Genomic DNA, 22,162 nt, shown 5'->3' on the forward strand with positions numbered 1-22,162 from the left:
AATGGCTACCCAATCCAGTACTCTGGTCTGGAGAATTCCATGGACAGAGGAGCCTGTCAGGCTACAGTCCATGGGTTGCTAAGAGTGGGACAATTGAGTGACTTTCACTTTTACCAACACCTAGCACAATGCCTTGCACAGTGTAGCGGCTTCACAGACATTTGTTGCATGCATTGAAGTCATGATCTTTGCCTCTGGAACTCACTGATAGAGTATCAAGGCCTTTAATTCCATAAACACCCAGTCTGAGTCCAGGGGTCTACAGGGATAGCAGCGGGCCTCAAAGGAGGGGCATGCTCTTGAGAAGGCACTTAGCTTCATTCAAGGTCGTGCTCAGTCGTTTCAGTTGTGTCCAACTCTTGGCGACCCCATGGACTGTAGCCCACCAGGCTTCCCTGTCCATCGGGACTCTCCAGGCAAGAATACTGGAGTGGGTTGCCATGCCTTCCTCCAGAAGATCTTCCCAACCTAGGGATAGAACCCACATCTCTTATGTCTCCTGCATTGGCAGGCAGGGTCTTCACCACTAGTGCCATCAAGATCACGTTTCTCCAAACCATCAGAATCTCTATTTCTACCTCCTAACTGCTACCAATGGCTGTCAATACCATGGAGACACAGCATCTGTGGAGAGAGTGGATCCTTTCTCATTGACATCTGGGGAGGTACGCTGTTCTCGTTCAGCTTTGAGCAATGAATGCACAAGAGAAGCTTCATTAGACCTCTGAAACTGACAAGGGCTCATAACCTTGAGGCTGGCTGAGCCTGAGACCGCTATGCCTGTTCATTTCTGCCCCTGGACCAAAGCAGGCCTCTTGAATCACCAGTCTCACCTGCTCCCATTCCTAAACAAATGTGGGTTTTCTTATCCCCGCTGCTGACCTCCCTCCTGCCCTGTTCATGCTGTTATCTGGTACCCTTGTCCCTTCCAATTAGATTCCTCACCGTCCTCAGCAACCTAACCTGTTCGTGCCATATGTCCTTGTTCATATGTCTCCTCCTATCTGGCATGCTCTTCTTGCCTCTCTTATTCACCTGAAAAAAACATTCTTTCCTCTATGAAGACTGAGCTTAAGCATGAATTCTTCTGCGAAGGTGTTTTTTGCTTCCCCTCACATCATGTCTTCCAAGATTTTCTTCACGTTAAATGTTGAATGCAAAGCAATCAGATGACACTGGTTCTTTAAAAAAAAAAAAAAGAATACAATCTTAGGCAAAGTAACAAAGCCACAGTATCAAGAAAGGAGGTAAAAATCCTCTTAGTATTCTGGTTTATTCAGATTACACACAGAGACAGTGATCTTCAAGTGCAGTCCATGGACTCCATGTACAGTCCAAGGAATCCCTAAAATCCTTTCAGGAGATTCTCGAAGTCAAAACTACTTCCATAATAGTATTAAGACTTTATTTGAGCATCAGTGATAAGAACACACACACATACACACATACCAGTGGTTGGCCAAGAAATAATCACCACCTCCCAGCATCCGCCATCATTAGAAAGCAATAAACACTCCAAAAAAAAGGCATATCAGTTTGCCTGGATTATCATTCTTCCATTCAACAAATGCTTAAAGTTCACCACTTGGGCAGCAGGCACACAGCTGGCCCAGAAGATTTTGCACCGACCAGCATATGGCCCCTGCCCTCAAGGGGTTCACTCTCAGAAAGGAGACAATTACATAAAGAGATGGCTGCAGAACCGTCTCTTCAGTCCACAGTGTCAACCACACAGAAGAGCGTGGGACTTCCTGAGCAAGTGGTGCCATTCCGAGCCTTTGGTGAAACTGCCCGTCTGCCAGGCACCCCCTGCCACTCCCTCACCCCAAGCTAGCAAAGGCGGCCCGCCTGTGGTCCCCTCCTCTGACAGCAGGTTTCCCACTGGTGCAGATCCCACCTGGAAGAGAGATGCCTCAACCTTCATGCAAGTTCTGAAATTTTATCTTTACCTAGGACCATACATTTCAATTAATGAATTAAAACATGAAAGAATGATCCCTCCTGGCAGTTTTCTGTCTGCCTGGCTCTAACCCTCAACATCAAACATGACAGCACACAGTAGGGAACATACACCAGAGCTCTGATGTATTTACTTCATGATCTGCGGATCAGCTGAGCGCACATGGGCGTATCTGAGTCACTGTAAGTCACGTGATTGCAAGCTCATCCTCTGGCTGGGAGTCCTCGGGGGACACTCACCACTGGTGTGGTCTCTCCTTGCATCTTCTGGCTGCTCCGCCCACTCCAGCCGGTCACCCTGATGTTCCCTGCTCGCCCTCCCCCCTGCCTCCCTCTCACCCTCCTTTCCCTCTGCCCCTACTGCTGTCCTTCCCCTCTTAAATCTAGAGGGTTTGGTACATTCACAGATCCAACTTAGTCATTTTGTGACCTTGAAAGGGAGCTCAATCTCTTGAAAAGGAGCTCCCTTCTCCCTGGCTCCCCAGGCCGGGTCCTGGGGGAAGCACTTGGCATACATTAGGGCTTATGACTGCTCACTGCGGCCCCGTGAGGTAGGTATGGTCATTACTGCCTGGATAGATGAGGAAACCGGGACTGAAGGAGGCGAGGTAAGTTACCCGAGAGCACTGTGTGTGGAGCTGGGACGTGACCCAGGTCTGCCTTCTCCACAGACTTCAGGCTCACGACGACCCTCACGACTGCTTCCTTGCTCCTCCCTCTCCTTCTAAGATGGAGCCAAAGTAGGCAAGAGCTGGTCACAAAGATCACGGGTTCACTGCAGCCTGAACACATCGGCGTCTACTGCAGGTGCCCTGGCGTTTTTCGTTTCGACACTCTGAGACACGACAGATCCCACGAAGACAAAGAGCAGGGCTTCTGTCTCTCTGGGCTGGGAGGCTCGGTGTCAGGAGGAGCAGCTGCTGGGCGGACCGCCGGGCACAGTGCAACTGTGAGGGCTCAGGGCCTGGGGTGACAAGCAGGGACAGGACAAGCCCACAGAGAACTAAGAGCTGATGCTGAGGGAGCCAGAGAGACGCGTGAGCACCACGAGGGCGTCAGAGCCGGCTTCCTCAGGAGGACATTTACTGGCCCCACCACATACCATGTCCTGCATCAGGCTCTTTGATTTCATCTTATCTAATCCTAACGAAGGAAGAACTGGACTTGAAGCCACCCTTGAAAAGCCACCGAGCTGAGCTTCAAATCTAGATCAGCCTGATTGTAAAGCCCATGCCCTGTCCTCTGCACAGGCCGCTGTGTGAGGGGATACCAGCTCTGCCTCTCAAAGGATGATGTCCAGAGTAAATGAGTCACTTTCAGAGCAAAGTGAGAAAACACCTTCTCCCCAAAGCTCACCTCATCACCAGCTGGAAAAGCAAATGTGAAGGACGCTGGGGACACCAATGTGGCAGGAAGCGCAGTCTGAGCAAATGACAAGCTTCTCCTATCGCTGATTTCCTGCTCCCAGCCAACCAGGCCAATAGATATCCCAGCATGGCTGCTGCTGCTGTCAGAGCCGGGTGAAGCGAGAGCTCTCCATGTCAGCGTCGCCAAGTCAGCTGCACTCTTTACACCCTGGAGTCTCAGTTTTGTTTTTTATACTGTAAGACAGAGCGATCATTAGGAGTGGGTGAGGGAAACCAGAAGGGAAGGGAGGACCCCGGAAATCCTGATAACTGTGGTCACTAGGCCTCAGTCGTCTCCTGCAGGGGCTTCATAGAGGCGGTAACACCTTGTCAGCAGGCACCAGGCGGTCAAGTCTCTAGCTGGTACCCACGGAAAAGGAAACTGATGGAGTTAGGGAGAGAGTACAAGAACGACACCAGGAACACTGGAACTGAAAACTGTGGTCGGTCCAGCCTTCTCTTCAAGCTGAGTCTTATTCAGAGGGGAAAAAAGAATCTCAGGTTCTAGAAGGCAACATTCAGAAACCATCTGGTCTTATCCCTGAGTTTCAAAAACAAATCCTAGACCCCACACCTGGAGGATCTGATTCAGAAGGACAGGAAGGTGGGGTGTGCTCCAGCTCTCAGGCTGTTCTAATACCAAAGTGTGAGGACCAGCAAGCCTGTCTATATTCTGACTCCCTTCCTGCCGCCACCAAAACAGATACTTGAATGTTTCCTCAGTAATGCGGCCTCACCCAGCCAGCTTTCCTCTCTGAGCCATCACAAGGCTGCTGTCGGTTTTGGCACTATTATTGCCTGGAAGACTCCTCTCTTCCGTCTTCCTGTAGCCCCATCTTAGCTTATTCAGTACTGTTTGCCTTTAGGGACTGAGGATGTGCACCCCTTTGCAGAAACTGCAACCGGAAGGGCATGTGCCATCCCCTTTAGTCTTCTGGAGGAGGGGAGCTGCTGGTCAGGGGCGGGAAACACTCATTAGTCTCAACTGTGGGGCTGGGGCGACCCCTAGTGGTCACGGAGATTATAGCGCTCAACTCCCAACTTGCAGGTGAAAACAGGAGCCAAGGGCTTACTTTGTTCAGGATCCAGTCGGCATCTTCAATGGCTCTCTTAATAATCTGCTGGATCCTCTCAGGGTTGTCCTCATCCGAATGAACCCGGAAACTCTGGGGGTTTAAGTATAAGACACAATGACTTGGCAAAACTTAGGACTGGCAGCTTCAGAGCTCCAGTCAAGAGCCAGGCACGTGGTGGGCATGGGTACTTGGCATTGCTCTTACTCTTCCACACACAGTTGTGTTTTTTTTTCCCACACACAGTTACGACGATCCTGCCCTGAGGTGAGCAAACAGGCTCCAAAACTCTAACTCGCCACTAGGCAATGGCAGCAGCATCTGAATCCTGGACCGTCTGACTACACAGCCTGTGCTCCTACCAGCAGGGCAGCCGTGAAAGGGAAGACTGGCCCCGAGTTACCCCCGAATCAAGCTAGGTCCAAAGGTTATCAGGCAGCAGGGGCCTAAGGGACGCTCCGATCTCTCTGCTGCTCCCAGGAAGCCTACTGTCAGCAGGCTGAGCTCGCTGCATGCCTTCTCCCTGGGGAAGAACAGAGTTTCTCTTGGCCCCTGTTGGAAAGTCAGGCAGGGAAGGAAGGGGAATGGGGATGGGGGCTCTGGAAAATCCAGCCAGGCCCAAAGTGGCGCAGTGTGGGTCTGCTGTTTGCCTTGGCCAGATGTTCCCCTTTGAGTAGCAACATGAGACTCAGGTCCACTGTGTGGCACTCGTGGCCCTTCAAAAGAACTGGTGACTTCCTCTGACCTGCCACTCTCAACCCCACATGTCCTCCTACTTATCTTCAGGAGCAACTCAAATGCTCACCTCCAGGAAATCCTCTCTGATTCCCTCAGACAGTTAATTGCTCCTTCTCCATACTTCCACAGCTCTCTGTTGCTGCCTTTTTTTAAAATTTCCACATCATATTTGTATACATTTTAGTTTTTAACTTTTTATTTGGAAATAATTTCTAATCTACAGAAAAGCTGTAAGAATAATATGAAAGAATTCCCTACTGGAAACACCAACTGTTAATATTTTGCCACATTTGCTTTATCATTCTCTATATGGGTTTGTATAAAAATTTGAGAAATCATTTAAAAGTTGCAGGTATCATGCCCTTCATCCTTGAATACTTCAGACGTGTAAACACAAGCATTCTCGTACTTGACCACAGTAATCAAAATGAGAAACACTGACATAATACTATTATCTAACCTACAGTTCATATTTCAACTTCATGAATTTCCCAGTAATCTTCTTTATCATCGTTTTTTCTGGTCTGGGATCACTCTTGACACTTACTTGTCACGTCTCTTTAGTCCCCTTTAAATCAGAGTAGCCGTCTGCCTTTGTGTTCCATGACATTGACGTGTTTGGTGTGCATAGGCCATTAAGTGGTAGATGGTCACTTAGTCTGGGTTTACCTAATGTTTCCTCATGATTAAATTCAGGTTGTGCATTATTGGCAGAAATGCCTGTCAAAATGATGTTATGTCTCACACTCAATTTTAATTATCCATTCAGCTGTCTTATTCAAGCCTTGGCACAGAGTTGGTGTGCCCAGATGATGCATTCTGTTTCCTAAACAGAAACTAGAGAGGAGCTGGGCTGGCCAGCACCGCTTTCCGGTAGCTCTTACTCAAATGCCACCACCCCACACCATCACCACTTGAAAGACCAGCCCTGCCCACTGCCACTGGCCCCCAACCCTGTGACGGCCCCACCACAGGAAGCCCCACCCCGACCCCAAGCCCAGCGTACCCTGCTCCCACCTGCCTGATGGCATGCTTATAATGCTCCTGGATGCCCACGGTTGGCAGCTGCCGGCAACAGCGCAGCAGGTATCGGTAGAGCTGCAGCGGCGTCTGGACCAGCTCTGCCCCTGGTAGTGGGGCCATCCGCCAGACCCCAGTCCCTGGAAAACACAGAGCATCACTTCTAGGCATCCAGCCAATTCTGTGCCCTGGCCCCCAGTTTCCAGCACTCTGGGAAGCATGCATATTTGATCCAGTGTGGATGGAGGCCAGATCCCCATGGAACCGAGCCCCTGAGCTCAGGCTGGGCATCAGCCCTGCAGAAGGCTCAGCCCCAAGCAGGTCGGCAAGGACAAAGGTAGGAGGCATGGCCGCATCCTGTGGTCTTTCTTCTGGAGACTGACCACAAGCAAGAAGACCCTGCATCACAATCACGGAGAAACCAGCTGACTTCAGGAGGATGGAGCAGAGAGTGGAGATGCCCAGAGGTCTGAGCCTTGCTAGTCAAAGTGTGGTCCTAGACAGGCAGCACTGACATCACCAGCAGCTAATGAGAAACCCAATCTCACCCAAAAACAACCAGGCCTGCAATTTAACAAGATGCGCACAGGATCCTGCCTGGACCACGACCACAGCATCTTGCCTGGAGTCCCTGCCTGAAGCCTGTCATTCCCCAGCCGCCGCCACACTGACACCAGAATGAGCTCTGGAACCAATGTGCTGGGCTCACCCCACTGTCAGATGCAAGGATCTTCTCCCAGATCCCCTGAGCCATCAAGTAGATCACCTCTTACGCCTATGCACACATGGCCCCCTTAGCCTGGAGCTCCCTTCCCCATCTCCTCCCCCGAGACACCCGTGCTCGTCCTTTCAGGGCCAGCTCGGTGTTGCTTCCTCCGGGAAGCCCTTCAGGACTGTCCCTTGCTTGGTGTGTGTGTGAGGGGGCTACAGTGCCCTGTTCCTGAAGCTGTTATAGCACTTCCCACACTGCTGGGGACTCACCTGCTGCAGGCCTCCAGAGCCTGGCCGGGCCCCAACACTTCACTTTGTGCCCTCTTTGTTGAACTGGACTGAATAGAATCTGTTATCTCCTCTGCACAGATTTCCCCTCTTAAAGAGACGCTCACTGTGTTCCAAATGGAAGAGCTAGAAGACCAAGATTAAGTGGTTGGCCTTGGTTTAAAAGTAACATAAAAAAGACAGACAACCTGCACCCCCTCTAAAAAATAAAGAACCAGGATAGGAAATCTAATCTATCTCAAACTAGGAGAGGAAACTTACTAAGAAGCTAGTTTCAGAGGCTCTTTCATTCCATTTGCAGCATATTATCTTCCTGGTAACAATGTCTGTCCGTCTCCACAGCTAAATTTGCCAACTGCTCCTTGTATTTTAGCCTCTCACTCTCACATTGGGGCGGGCTCGTGGCCGCTGACCCCCATCACCCATCTCCCCACCTGGTAACATCCGGGGCTGAGGCACTGGGGACCCTTCCAGGTCTCCGCCCCCAAGGTCTGGGCGGGGCTCCACTCCAGGCCTGACCATTCAGAGCCCTTCATCTACATGGTCACTGGGATTGGCTCACAGACGGGCACGTGACAAGCTGGTCCAACCAGAGCAGATCTCACTGCCTCTGCAGGGGTGCTCCACTCTAGACTTGATGCTGAGAGGACTTCACCTTCAAAGAAGCCATCTTGCCTCCTCTAGAAGCCTGAGACTGAAGCGAAAGGGCAGATGGCAGAGCTGAGACCCGGAGTGACACCAGGTGTGAAGTCGTCACCTGAGCCCAAACACCATGTACCTGAAGGTAGTCCCCCCCCTAAATTTGGGTTTGTTGTTTTGTCACTTGCAACCAAGAGAGTCCTGACTGATGGAGAGATCCAGCCCTCCCACATTCTGCGTCCCCAGTGAGCTCCGATGGCTCCAGCTCTAAGGAAGACTGCACACAGGGCAGGGCGCAATCTGCCAGGCCAACTAGCCACACTTCAGCGCAGCAGAGAAGGCAACCACATATGGTGGGGCAAAGGCTCTCAAGGGCCACCCACAGAAGACACATCATCGAAATCCCCACCTGATGGGCAGGGCAGACTCCCTGGACAGGCTTCCCCAAACTATATAAAGTGCTAATCAAACATTGTAAAATGCTAGTCGTGTAACAGATGGTTACCATCTGCAGTCTTTAAAATTAACACTTGGAGAGAATGCAACTTTGTTTAAAAACTCAATACTTAGAAACCAACCCAGCAAGTATGGGCGGGAGATTATTTTCAGCTCAATTATAATACTTAGTCATTCTCATAATAACGAGCAGAGAATGCCTGTGTGGGTCACTCAGAAGAGTCTAAAATGCTTTAATTTAATTTAAAGCATGGGTTTGCTATTATTTAAGGCGCAAGGAACTTCACATCACCATTGCTAAACCTGTAGTCAAACCCTGTGGCTAGGAACGCTTACTTCTCCTGCTCTTTGAATCTGACCTTAGCCTCTACCTTGGCTCCCTGCCTCATCAGAGACACCTCTGTCTTCCCAAAGCCATCACAGAGACAGCCCACCTTCTCCTCAATCCCCACACCACTGGTCTGTGTGTGTGTGTGTGCACGTTAGTCCTTCAGTCGTGTCCAACTCTTTGTGACCCCATGGACTACAGCCAGCCAGGCTCCTGTGTATGGGATTCTCCAGGCAGGAATACTGAAGTGGGTAGCCATTCCCTTCTCCAGGGGATCTTCTTGACCTAGGGATCGAACCCAGGTCTCCTGCATTGCAGGAAGACTCTTTACTACTGAGCTACCAGGGAAGCCCACCACTGGTCTCTAAATCCTAACAAATTCTGCCTCTGAACACCCCCTCAAATCTGTTCCCTCCTATTTCCGCTGCATAGGCTTGGCTGACTTATCACATCTCAGGCAGACACCTGCAAGAGTTCCCAACAATCTACTGTCTGCCAATTTATTCTGCAATCAACAGCCAGGGTGAATCTTTCCAAACACACATCACAGCAAGTCATGCTCCTGCTTAAAGCCCCTGATGTCCACTCCAGCCCCATCACTCATGACAACTTTTCCCAAAACATGGGACAGAGATGAAAATATTTTAAGCAGTATATGGACCAATATCTTTTTATTGTCATGCTTTGATATTTATTTTCATGTGTGATGAGAAAAAAATTCCATAATCTCATGGGTATTACAGCTTGAAACAGTTTAAAAAATGAACGGGCAGAAATGTGATTTTTAAAAATGTATCAAGCAAGTGAGAATGCAGTTGAAAATCTGGATATGCCAAGTCATGAAGGTGGTACTGAACTTTGAAAAAGCACTGGTCTATAGAATAAATTCCATACTGCCTTCCTCCCAGACCGGCTCTTGATCTGGCCCCTTTCCACCACCCCTCAACACATCACCCACGACTCTCTGAGTCCAGGCAAACGTGAGCTCGCACGGCACCCTGCAGACAGCCTGTCACGAAGAACCGGACAGGGCTGAGCGACCCAGCACACTGAGCACAGCCCCCGGGCATGGACCCTGTGAGCATCTGCCACCCCTGGAAACAGGGTCCTGAGGAGCATTACAAAGAGCTGGAAAAATGAGTTCATGCACCGCTATGTGGGTCTGAATCAGCCTCTTCCTGCTTTGAGCTTTTCTGTAAGATCCTGTTGCCTGACCTTCCAGAAATGTCTAGATCCTTGCCCAGTTCTCCAGCTTTTCCCTTGATTCTCAGAGCTTCTAACACACTTTCAATAATTTCCTTTTGGCTAGTTCCTCCTACCCCTCTTACCCCCACATGGAATGAGACTCACTTCCTTATCTGTTTGCCCACGCAATCACCCTCTGCTTTCTTGTCCATCTCCCGGCCCAGCCAAACCCCACGAGGGCAAGGACTGTGTCAGGCCCTCCACCTCGGCGCCTCTGCCCAGGACAGCCCTGGGCACCCAGTGGACTCATCCATCAGTGCTTGCTGACTGAAGAACCTCAAAATCCAAGCACTCCCCAAGCTTGAGAAAACAGCAGCTCAGCCTCCTCCCCGCCTTCTTGATCCAAAGGTAAGAGATGGTCCTGTGCTCCCGCCCACTGTAAAGTGAGGACCGCTGCCTTCTGCATGATCCTCCATGTCTCAGTACTTTTGGGCATCACCTCTGGCAGAAACACCCTACTTTCCCACCCAGATACTTCAGGCTTCTTCCAGCTTCCAGCTCATCTGCAGGAACTCTCGCAGGCCACTGACGCCGCCTACTTCACTGAGTCTAGAGAGGCCCTCAGACCAGAGTATCCTCAACTCCCCTCCACCACAAAATCCATCTTCACCTGAGACCCAACCAAGACGCTAAGCATGGTGCAGGTTGTTTTAAAACTACCCTCTGATGAAAAGCATTATTGTCCCCACTTTGCAGGTGTGGAAACTGAGGCTGAACAGTGGGCTGACATGCCCACAAACACACAACCAGTGAGCAGTGGAGCTGGGCTGTGGGCTTTGGCTCCAGCTCCAGCACCCCAACGTCCCTAAGTTCTTGGACGAAAGGGGGCCGTTCCTTTTCCAAGGACTCCTTAGGCCTGGGTTAACCCAACACCCTTCTCAATCCCTCTTCAATCCCTCCCTATGCTCAGCCAGACTGAGCCTCTGAAAGAAAAACTCTCATCTTTGAGTCCACTGCTTGATATCTTTACATGGCATCCACAGAACAAACCCAAGGGTCTTGAGTATGTGTATATTTGTGGTGGAGTGGGGTGCTGAAGATGTTCCCCAATCAACCCCCTATCTCTACCCCAACTGCAACCAAATCCCCACACACTCTCCACTCTTTCCAGCTCTATCTCCTCTGTCCCTCCCACAGCGCCTGGCATGCAGTGGCTACTCAACAGAGGGGTGTCGAGAGTGAATCCTCTCTCTCCCCTACAACTGTCAGGCCATTTTTCTGCCCCCGAGTACTGACTGAGTAGAACTGTGAAGCATGTGGGCCCCAAACCATGGTAAGGCTGATGTGAGTATTAAATAAGAGACACATGTGCCTGGTTTATGACAGTGACTCACGGAATATGACCTCCCTCTCCCAGGCCCTGCTCTAACCCTGGAGGAGCAGTAAAAGAAAGAAGAGTAAGTCAAGATGCCCTTTTTTCACGCTTCTATCTGAAAGAACCTGCCTGCCAATGCAGGAGACACAAGAGATGCGGGTTCAATCCCTGGGCTGGGAAGATCCGCTTGATGACAAAAGAGCAACCCACTCCAGTTTTCTTGTCTGAAAAATTCCATGGATAAGAGGAGCCCGGTGGGCCACAGTCCATGAGGTTGCCAAGAGTTGGATGTGACTGAGCACACATGTCCACAATAGGAATGGCCTGCTAAAGGAAGCCTTTGGTGCAAAGTGAGATCAAGAGAGATTTGTGGGTTTCATCGACTCAGTAAGCTCTCTATACATCAGAAAGGAAGAAAAAAATAGACCTTTTTTTCCTTTTAAATCAAACTACAGATCAGGTGAAATTTATTTAGCTTTTTCCCAAATCAGAAGTGAGTTCTGGTTACTCATCCTACAGCCTTTAATGAATTAGAAACTTACAAAAACACCCGAAGTAGCAGGCTCAGGGGAAAAGGTGTCAACTTGAATGAATAGAAATAGTGCAAAGTAGGTCACCCTTCAAAACCAGGATGCCAGAGCCCTGAACGCGACCTCCGCACACCGGGTGTCAAAAAATCTCTTCTTACTGGCGGGGAGTCACCCAGTTTTTCTCCCTCAACTCCTTCCCTCTCAGCAGTGCACTGAAGTCCTTTCACTTCGGAGTTGAGATCTGCTCTGGAACATTTTACTCACTGTTCTGAGCTCTGCCTTTTGGAGCTAAAGTCTCCCTAACCTACTGCCACGTCCAGACTGTCAGTATTCAAGGTCAGTTATCCCAGACCCTCAGCCTTATCTTTTCTGAGATAAGCATGCTAAAAGTGCTGTAACCCCCATCTCACTCACCCTCCTCTCTCTGGACACCACCCCCCCCCCCCCCCATTATCCATCTCACTCTTAAACATACTCCAGAGGGAAAAACCACAGTTTGCTTGTGTTCTGACCAGCTCCGTGGGCACTGGAGCTCATGGGGGCAATTCCCAGCTCCTCTACAGGGGAACCCAAGGAATGCAACCCAGACTGCCTTCTCCGCTCCAGCCCTCATATGGCCCTGGCATTTGACTCAAAGGAACTTTTTTCCCGTGAACTATGCTTAAGTCTATTTCCCAATCTTGTATTTTATTAATTCAGTCCAGAGTCACAATCTGCCACAATCTCTGGGGTACCAGATCCTGTCTGTTATTCAATTCAATTCACCACAACAAAAGCAAAGAAGCAATCACATACGAATCACAAATGCGGTAAAAAGAGACAGTAACTTCAAGAAGCTCCGCAGCCACCCCTGCAAGGCCATTCGGAGCCTCTAGCCCGTGTGACTCTAGACTCAGCCCTCGGAGCACAGAGGTGAACGCCTGGCAGGTTCCCTGGCTCTCCCACCCGGAGCCTCTGCACAGCTGACGGCATGTCTTACCACCTGCCATTCAGCGAGTGACTAGCATGTGCCAGGGGGGTGCTGAGAGCTTTACATGTGTTCTCTCATGTACCCTCAGAACAGCCTTATGGACTGGGTATCATTAGCCCCATTTTACAGACAGGGAAACTGCAACTCTAGATGTAAGCAACTTGCTAGAGGCCATATAGCTGTTCTGAGTACACGGTCAGGTGAGGAATCAAACCTAGGCCTATTTTATTCCAAAGTCCATGCCCTTACCTGCTCCTAACACCACCTACATCCATATCTGAGACACTCACAAATGTTGTCCAGATCAGGGCTAAGGACCCCAACTGAGAACTCTCCCCAGGGCTCGTCAGGACCAGGTCCTAGCATCCATGGAAGCATTTGACTATACTACGTCCAGTTCCTGTTTTTCGACCTTCTCCATAAACCCTTATTCCATGCTTTTCAGAAGCCCAAGAACCCCATCTATGACTTCCCCCTGCATACAGACGAAAACACAAGTCCCAAGACTAATGTCACTTACACAACCAAAGGAGTAACCAGAGATACCAAAACAAAACAAAAAAGCTCCTAGGAAACTCTGAAGAGTTTATGAACTCTTCAAAAGATGACGACAGAATACAGGAGAATGAGACAGAATAAAGAAAAAGAATGAAAATAAAGTCACAAAGGGAATTTCCTGGGAGCCGCAAGGTATCACCATCAAAGATGCTGAAAAATAGGGCTTCAGCCCTGTTTAACCCCACTGTCTCTTTCCCTGACCTGTGCCCTGACAAAAAGACACCTAAAAATAAATGGGGGAAAAAGCCATACATTAAAAAAGAAAGAATGGAACCACAGACAATAATCAGAAATTATGCTCCACTGAGCACAGATACAAGCTAAATTAAGCCTGAACAACCCATTGTTTAAATATGCAATTATTCTTCGGGATGAGGAAAGTCACAATACAGGAACAGAATGGTTCTGCTCCCCCCAGTTGCAGGGCTCCAGCTTGCATGCACGCTCTCTTAAGTTAGAAACGGAACAACCTTTACTCTTCCAGTGTCTCTTCACATGGTCAAGGCTCCAATCCCATGTTCCACCCTTGAGCCTTGCAGCCTCTGTAGACACTACCTCTGTTTCCAGCTTTGGAACAATGCCTCCTAATCAGACTCTCTCCTTCCAGTCCGGCCCCCACAGTGCCACCCACAGACACATCCTACAAAAAACATACCCTTCACCAGCCTCTGTGGAATGTTCTTTATCCAAGTCTGGTTGGATGAAGTCTGTTTCCATCTTCTCTCATGAAACTCACCTTCTCTGATCTTCTGCCTCCTCCTCTATAAACTGGACAACAGAATATATACCTCACTGGGGGATTTGCAAAGATCACACAAATTCACATCAGTACGGTGCCTAGGCCAGGGGCTGGCACCGTTGGATACTTGGACATCTTACCCTTTCCTACTCTACCCGGCTACCTGTGATCCTAGATGTCTGTGAGCTTCTGGGGGACAGACTCTATTGTATTAGTCACCCCTCCATAGTCAACAGTGCCCGGGAACATAACAAAATCTCAATAAATGTGTACTAATGGAGACTCACTTACCAGAGAGGAACTAAAGGCAGGAGGAGGGGACTGTCCTGAAGACATGAAGCCAGCAGGTGGCAGAGCCAGGTCTCAAACTCGGGTCCTCGGGCTCTGAATCCTCAGCTCTATTACATGTGCTGTCTCAAAGGATCTCGAACAGCTCATTTGTAGGCCCAGACCACCCTGGGCCTTCATGTGTTAGAGGTGAACCTGGTGAGGTCATCCCCCAAAAGCAAACCAGAAACATCATCCAAAAGGTAAACACGCTGGTTGCAGAGCAGAGCCACTAGCAACCTGAGCTGAATCTAGTGATATCAGACTGCTTTATGCCAATGGCTTTGCCCACACAGGCCACCACAGTCTACTCGAGGGTCAAAGAAGGGAACTAGCACAGCTACCAGGCGTCAGATACTGGGCTGGGTATTTCAAAGGGACTATTTAAACTGAGGCTCAAGGTCACACAGAAGAACCTGCTGAGAGCCACAGCTGGGCTTCTCTCTTATCTCAAGCTGTTTCTACACACACCAGGGCGTGTCTCCAAGGGCCCTTGAGCCAAGGGCTCCTAGTTTACCGTTTTCCTCTCCTGCTCCTCCTCCTCCTGGCCTCCTTGCTGGCCTTCACATACCTAATCGCTCTTCAGGGCACCCACGTGGCTCACCCACCTGTGTATCCAGGTCACACTTGAGACCTTCTCGGACCACACTGCAGTCCCTCCTTCTTTGCTCCACAGCATTTTCCACCACCATATATATTTAATTATTTCTCTTTGTATTCATCCCCCCTCTGGAGTGTAAGCTCCACAAGAGCAGGGAGTTAATTTTGTTCATGGCTGTGTCCTGAGCACTGTGTGTGTGCTGAAACAGTCATCAAGCACCGATGAAGTGCTAGATGCTGGAGTTACAGAAACAATCAAGGTGACCCTTCACCCCAAGAAATTTACACATTAACAGAGGATAATTTAAAAAAAAAAAACAGTATTAGCTAAATACTACAGATGGTGCAGGCTTCTCCAGTGGCTCAGACAGTAAAGAATCTACCTGTAATGCAGGACATCCATGTTCGATCCCTGGATTGGGAAGATCCCCTGGAGGAGGGCATGGCAACCCACTCCAGTATTCTTGCCTGGAGAATCCCATGGACAGGGGAGCCTGCAGGATACAGTCCGTGGGGTCACAAAGAACTGGGCATACTGAATGAAGCGACTGGGCATGCCCAGCTGGCCAAGAATTCCCCTGCCAATGCTGGAGACTCAAGAAATGTGGGTGAGATCTCGGTGTTGGGAAGAGCCCCTGGAGAAGGAAATGGCAACCCACTCCAGTACTCTTGCCTGGAAAATTCCGTGGACAGAGCTGCCTGGTGGGTTACAGTCCATGAGGTCGCAAAGAGTGGGGCACGACTGAGCACGCACACACACACACAAAGTGGAATTCATGTCCCGAGAGGCTGGCACACGGGGTCCCTCACCCAGTCAAGGGTCAGAGAAGGTTTCTTGAGAAAGGGACATTAAATCTGAGGGACAAGGAGAGTGTGGCTGGGTGAGGGCAGAGAGAGAAGCCTGAGCCCTGTGACTAAACTAAAAAGACACTGAGATGTTCACTTTAAGGGGGTGAACTGTATGCCGTGTAAAAACAAACAAAAGGAAAGATTAACTCCCAAGGGCTCAGGAGTTCCGGCCACGGACTCGATCTGTTAGGCAGAAGAGTAGATGAAGGTGACTCGAGGTAAGCGCGCTCACAGGGTGCTACGAGCACTCGGGCCGCGCAGGGGCCATGATTGCTTTTAAAAATTGGCAAACCGAGGCCCGACAGGTACATTTCACCGCAGGCCCGGCGCCCGCAGACCCCTGGGCTCCTCGTGGCGCCCCCAAGCCCCCTTCCCGAAGTCCCGGGCCTTCTCCCCCGACCCGCGGCTGTCAGCCAGCCCCGCGAGGCCTGCGGCGTGTACATGGAGCCGCACTCCGGAGGACACGGCTCTCTGGAGGCCAGAGGGTCGAGAGAGCGGCGCTGAGTCTTCCACAGGCCGCGCCAGGTCGAGTACACCCCGAGGCCTCCTAACTGCAGTCCGTCCCTGCCGCCCCAGGTGGCTCGGATCCCCGCGCGACCGCCCACACTCCCGCCCTCGGCCTGCGCAGAGCCGCTCACCCGCCTCCGCTGGGGAACATCCGCCTCGGACGCGGCGGCCACGAGTGCGCCTGCGCCCCGCGGCCGCTGAAGCACCGCCCCCGCCAGGCGACTGTGCGCGGAGCGCCCTCTTTCGGGCGTGCGTGGGACTTGGCGTCTGTTAATGAGGGAGCTGTATTGCGTGCCCTTTCCCCTGATCGGACCCACCCTCTTGAAAAAAGAAAGCTGTCCAACTAACAGCCTTCTTCTCGGAGAAGGAAGTAGCAACCCACTCCAGGATTCTTGCAGGAGAGCCCATGGACAGAGGAGCCTGGCGGGCTACCGTCCATGGGGTCTCAAAGAGTTGGACAGTTGACTGGGCAACAGCCTTCTTGAAACACACACTGTTCCTTTTAGCTTTTGCCACCTCAGAGACAGGGCTCCCCCCATTTTCCTGAATATGAATTGCTACTAAAATATGAGGAGTGCTCAAGATCTGTGAAAAGGCTTGCAGGAGGACTTTTCCTAAGCCACTCGTGTTGATGACGGAATTATATTTGGATGGGAAGCTGCGTATTGAGTCATTTCATCAAATTACAGTCCCATAACACCTGTCAAAAGAATAAATATGACAGTAATAGTCATGCTTCCTTTCAGACCCATCTATAATTATAATTGAGGGAAAGAATACAGAATTTAAACTCATAGCGACTGCCAGTATCTTTCTTTGAAAATGAAATAATGCTGTTTTATTAAATAGGCTCTCCCTGCTCTCTAATGTTTAGAGCTAAAGTGCTTCTCTGAATTGATTTAAATACAAGTTTTATATCCTGAAAGAAATAAAGATGAGTCTTTATCTTAAGACAAACCCGCTGTTCAATGATGCTGCTGATCTTCTCTCAGCTGATGCCGAAAAGGGAGTTAGGTTGTTAGTGGGTAATATTGCTTCTGTTCACATCTCCCTTCTCTAGGGCTTTTTAAACCTATTTGTAATGAAAAGGCTGATTTCCTTACACAGACAGACTCCATGTGTAGCTGATTTAACAAGACAACTTTTTATTTTAACTTTTTTTCTTTTTCTTTCTCCTTCGTTCTTTAGTTAATTTTTGAAGGGAAACATTGCTCCCTGATGGCACCTGGGAATCTCTTTTTCTTCTTTTAGGATGAGAAAAGTAGGAGATGTTTCTTAACAGAAGTGCTGTTTTAAAGTTTTATCTTTTTTCCTAATTACCTTTAGAGTCTCTTTCCTTCCTCCTTCCCTTCCTTTTTTCCCTCCCTCCCTCCTTCCCTCCTTTCTTTTCTTTCTTTTTTATTCCTCTTCACCTAATATACTAGCCTCCCTCTAAAGCAGGTGGGGGTTGCTCCCCTGAAATATTCAGGCAATGACCTCAATCCTTCAACTTATTTTCAATATGTAGACTTGGATCAAATATATCTGAAAGATACAATTGTACCCTCATAAATCAGTCATTTATTTACATATACAAGGGCACATCAGTGTGGATCCAGTTGATACATCATGAAGCTTTTAAAGCTCTTATTAGGAGCAATCTGCCGTATTACCATCCATCCATTCCTGTTTTCAGTCTTAAGATTGCCTAACATTTTGATGAAACATTACAGTCTGTTCTTTGGCCCTATCTCCCTTTTGTTCCTAGATCGCTGTGTTCCTGCATCACAAACATTGTTCTAATACCTAGATCTTATAAAATATTCAAGATGCAAGCTGTTCACTTTACCTCAGAAAGACTCCACCTTCAGAATCATTGGTGCCTCTTCTGTCTTTACAAACAATTTTAACCTTTCACAAAAATTTCCTTATAAGCATGCAGGAAAAAAATAATAATAATCCAAAGTAGAGTAGGCTTGGATAATAATGTCCAGTGTTTTCCAAATTGTGATGGAAACCTAGATTTTGAACTAATTGGATTATAATACTTTTAACGTGACAGCGACCTTTAGGTTCTTACAACTTCAGTGGTAAAACTGAAGAATTCTTACAGTCCAAACAGTCACTAAAATGACACCAGGCACACAATCTAATGAAAATCCAACCATTCTTACTATGTCATCGTCCTTTATACTGACATTGTAGCAGATGAACACCCTCATGTCAGACACTGCGTGAGTAGTATTTAGAGACAAACAGAATTGAAAGTCTTTACTTAAGAACTTGGTCACCTAAGAGTTGGCGGTCCAGGGGACATGTTCTCCCAGGGGCATTTATCGACTTTCGCAAGAAATACATCATTCAATTCTCTTGACTTCTGACAATACGTCATTTAACCTGACAACTGCAGATTTGTAACCATATCTGTGGGAGAAGTTACAAGTCTTGAAGCTTCTTCTAGTTTAAAACAGTTTTTAGATTTCAAAGAGACATGATACATTTGCATCCTCTGATTAAATAAGGTTATTGTCTCAAAAGCTGACCATGTAAATAATTCAAATTCATTCATCACTGTACAATAGATTTAATAAGCATAATAAACACTTTGAAGAAAACACTCAGGACCTTTGGTCTGCCCTTGTTCTCATTCCCCATTATCTCAGATTTCCCTGTGAACAGAAAGAGTAGTGCTACGTGGTTCTCTTCTATTCAAAATATGCAAAGTTGCTATTTACCAGTTTGCAATTTGCATGTCTCAAATCCTGCCAGAACACAGGGTGAGGGGCCTGGGGTGACTGGTGAATGTGCCAAAAGAGGACACCAGGGTGAAAATGGAAACCCTTATGAACAGATCTTCTCCAACCTGGGGTGTTGCAAAACAACCCTCACTGACTACTAAAGATTTTGTTAAAGACAACGAAAATATTGGGTATAAAAGGTTATGTGAAATCTCAGAGGACTAGTGTCTTTTTTCTTTAATTGCTGAGTTGCACAAGGGGATGAGCAAGGTTTTTAAAACACATAAAAAGAGGAAGAAGGGTACAACTGTGACTGTTTACACTAGGAGAGTAATTTACCGCCTGGGTTTTGACCTTCCTGGGCCTCTCTCTGTGTTTCTTTCTGCAGCTCTGTAAATCTAAACTTGCTGACCAGCATAAATCACTCTAGATTCTCAGTGTGTTCTGTAGTCATATATCCACAGTGGCCACACGTGAGACCACGCTGATGGTCAGATGTGTGTCATCTCTGAATATGGAGTCTTTACTTTTTCTACTTGAAAATATGCTCAGTGTCTCATGATTTCAGATTATAAATAATATACACACAGGCATGCAATTTTTCGTATTAATCAGTTTTGGAATGGAATTTTTCCCATAAAAAATGTAAGTGCCTGTCGGGTGTGTATATGGAGATATTCACAAAGGATCAAGTGTGCTCAGGAATATTTTTCTTTTTTGCATGTTGATGGCATTTTACTCACTATCTGCTTTCAAATCACCTTGTTCACAAAGTGTAATACTGTTTCCACTGACTATATCTGCAGAGCATTAAGCTGGCCACAAAGAAGAATTAAACACCATGGTTAACAGAAGTGGAGATTGTATGAAATGATCCACTTTATTTAAAAGTATAATTTGGAGGAAGATAAGAGACAAAGTGTAGAGAGGAAGGTGGGAGAGAGAAGAGAGGGGTTTTTAAAAAAGGAGGGAAGCAGAGAATGAGAAAAAATTAAAGGAAGTTATCTTTTCCTCCCCAAAGCCTGATAAGGTGAAGTGAAGTAGCTCTGAACAAAAGCATCATCAATTAAGGGAAACCATTACTCATTTTGGCCCAGAAGTAAGGCGTTCTGATCAATCAAATAGGGTTAGGGTTAGCTGGGCTTCCTTGGGGGCTCAGACAGTGAAAAATCTGCCTACAAGGTAGGAGACCTGGGTTCGATCCCTGGGTTAGGAAGATCCCCTGGAGAAGGGAATGGCTACCCACTCCAGCATTCTTGCCTGGAGAATTCCATGGACAGAGGGGCCTGACAGGCTACAATCCATGGAGTCACAGAGTCAGACATGAATTGAGCAACTAACACACCCAGACTATGGTTAGTTACCTTCCACTTCAGCAAACTTTGTTGAGACTCTTCCATACAAAGCCCAGGGTCTTAGCAGAAGCCTCTGAGCTCCATCTCTCTCAGTCCTGTTCTGTCCTTCTCCACTTTTTGTTAGAAGCACATCTGATCTTGACACTGTCCTCTTTAGCTCCTGTAACGGCTTCAACGTTCTCTGAATAGATATGCCGGATGCCTTACCACATCCGGCAAGACCCTACAGGTTACCTAGTGTCCCTAGTTCCCTGCTGGGGCCATCGTGGCCTTTCAGACCCTCAAAAGCCCCATGTTCCTTCCATCCTGTGCCTCCTTTAGATCAACTTCTCCGATGCCCCCACTCCCACTAGACAGTGGGGCAGATACCATTCTCCTCCCAAATAGTAGCCTGTACTTGTCTGCAAGGCATGCATCACAGTTTATAATTATATGCACCTTAGTTCGTCTTCCCCCAGAAGAAGATGACTTTGAAACAAGGATTCAAGAGCAAGTAATCTGTTTAGGAGATGAGCCTAGAAAATAGCCATATGGGCAGTGAGACAGGGAAGGCAACCCATAAGAGAATCTTGCTCAGCAAGTTACCACCAAGGGCACCAAGTTTCATCCTGCTGAGGAACCAACACAGAACACACACATCAGTTATCCCACTGGAGGGCTGTGGGAGCCAGGGTATTTATCCATCAGTTCCTGTTAGTTACTGGTTGCCTGATGCTCTCAGCAGCACTGATCCCCTGGTACTACTTCTGGCTTGCAATGCTCTCAGGCAGAGAGGCAGATGCTGGCAGCTGCAAGTCAGCCAGATATACATGATGGAAGGCTCAAGGAATTATGGGTGAGGCATTGACAGTTCTGCTGGTTACATACATACATACCAAAGAATTGATGCTTTCGAACTGTGGTGCTGGAGAAGACTCTTGAGAGTCCCTTGGACTGCAAGGAGATAGAACTAGTCAAACCTAAAGGAAATCAACCCTGAATATTCATTGGAAAGATTGATGCTGAAGCTGAAGCTTCAATACTTTGACCACCTGATGCAAAGAGACAACGCACTGGAAAAGGCAAAAGGAGAGCAGCAAAGGATGAGATGGTTAGATAGCATCATCAACTCAAAGGACATGAATTTAAGCAAACTCCAGGAGACAGTGGAGAACACAGAGGAGTCGGGCATGCTGCAGTCCATGGGGTCACAAAGAGTCAGACATGACTTAGCAACTGAACAGCAACAACAATAGCTGTGCATGTTGGCTTCCCCACTAGAGCCCCATGAAAGCAGGACTGAGTAGCAGTGTCTCAGTGTCCCAGTGTCTGTGCCCCACTTCCTGTGTTCCATCATTAAAATCACTCCCCGTTACCAACACCCACAACTCCCTAGTTCCTCTCTCCCTCTGTCACGCTCTCTCTGGATGACCCTCCCATCCTCTTTCTCCAACCTGCACCCGAGCAGATTAATGGTGGGAAAATGACACGAGAGCTGACGTTTCACTTTAAATTTCTGATTCAAACTCAGTCGTACTGGAGGATACCTGGGAAGAAAATGACTGTTTCTGGGAACACCCACAGCCCACCTCCACCCTCTCTCTCCGATGATGACCTCATTGAAAAGTTAGGCAGCCTCAGTCAAGAATTTCCTCCTCTCCTCACCTCTTCTGCTTTTTTCCTATTAAACAGGGGAACAGTTTCCTTTTGCCTTTGAGAAACCAACCCCTCCTCTGGCTGGATCTCTGCATTCTATCCCCTCTGCCTTCCTCCTCTTTTCTCCACCTGTTCACTCTGAGCGATCTAACAAAGTAGCCCAGGGTACTCGCTACTCAAAATGGGATTCACAGATC

At 48.4% G+C, this 22,162-nt stretch overlaps 1 protein-coding gene across 5 annotated transcripts; it reads right to left on the reverse strand.

Annotated features, from left to right (window-relative positions):
- Positions 1-1,388: 1,388 nt before the first annotated feature.
- LYRM9 (LYR motif containing 9) lies at positions 1,389-16,470 on the reverse strand. 5 transcript variants are annotated; one of them, XM_070478748.1, is made up of 7 exons: positions 16,390-16,426; positions 14,267-14,458; positions 13,892-14,004; positions 7,178-7,321; positions 6,194-6,336; positions 4,439-4,531; positions 1,389-3,560 (listed from the first exon to the last, which is right to left on the reverse strand). In XM_070478748.1, exons 5-7 carry the CDS (start codon positions 6,317-6,319, stop codon positions 3,543-3,545), a joined length of 237 nt encoding a protein of 78 aa, XP_070334849.1. In that variant the 5' UTR covers positions 6,320-6,336; positions 7,178-7,321; positions 13,892-14,004; positions 14,267-14,458; positions 16,390-16,426; the 3' UTR covers positions 1,389-3,542. The 5 variants fall into 5 exon arrangements, 4 of the variants coding, with proteins under 4 accessions (XP_070334849.1, XP_070334850.1, XP_020757743.1 ...); XM_070478749.1 differs by lacking the exon at positions 13,892-14,004; XR_011492144.1 differs by lacking the exons at positions 7,178-7,321; positions 13,892-14,004; positions 14,267-14,458 and having other exon boundaries at positions 1,389-2,923; positions 3,316-3,560; positions 16,390-16,465.
- Between the last annotated feature and the right edge of the window lie 5,692 nt (positions 16,471-22,162).

Source organism: Odocoileus virginianus, chromosome 17 (assembly GCF_023699985.2).
Source record: "Odocoileus virginianus isolate 20LAN1187 ecotype Illinois chromosome 17, Ovbor_1.2, whole genome shotgun sequence".
NCBI classification, from domain to species: Eukaryota; Metazoa; Chordata; class Mammalia; order Artiodactyla; family Cervidae; genus Odocoileus; species Odocoileus virginianus.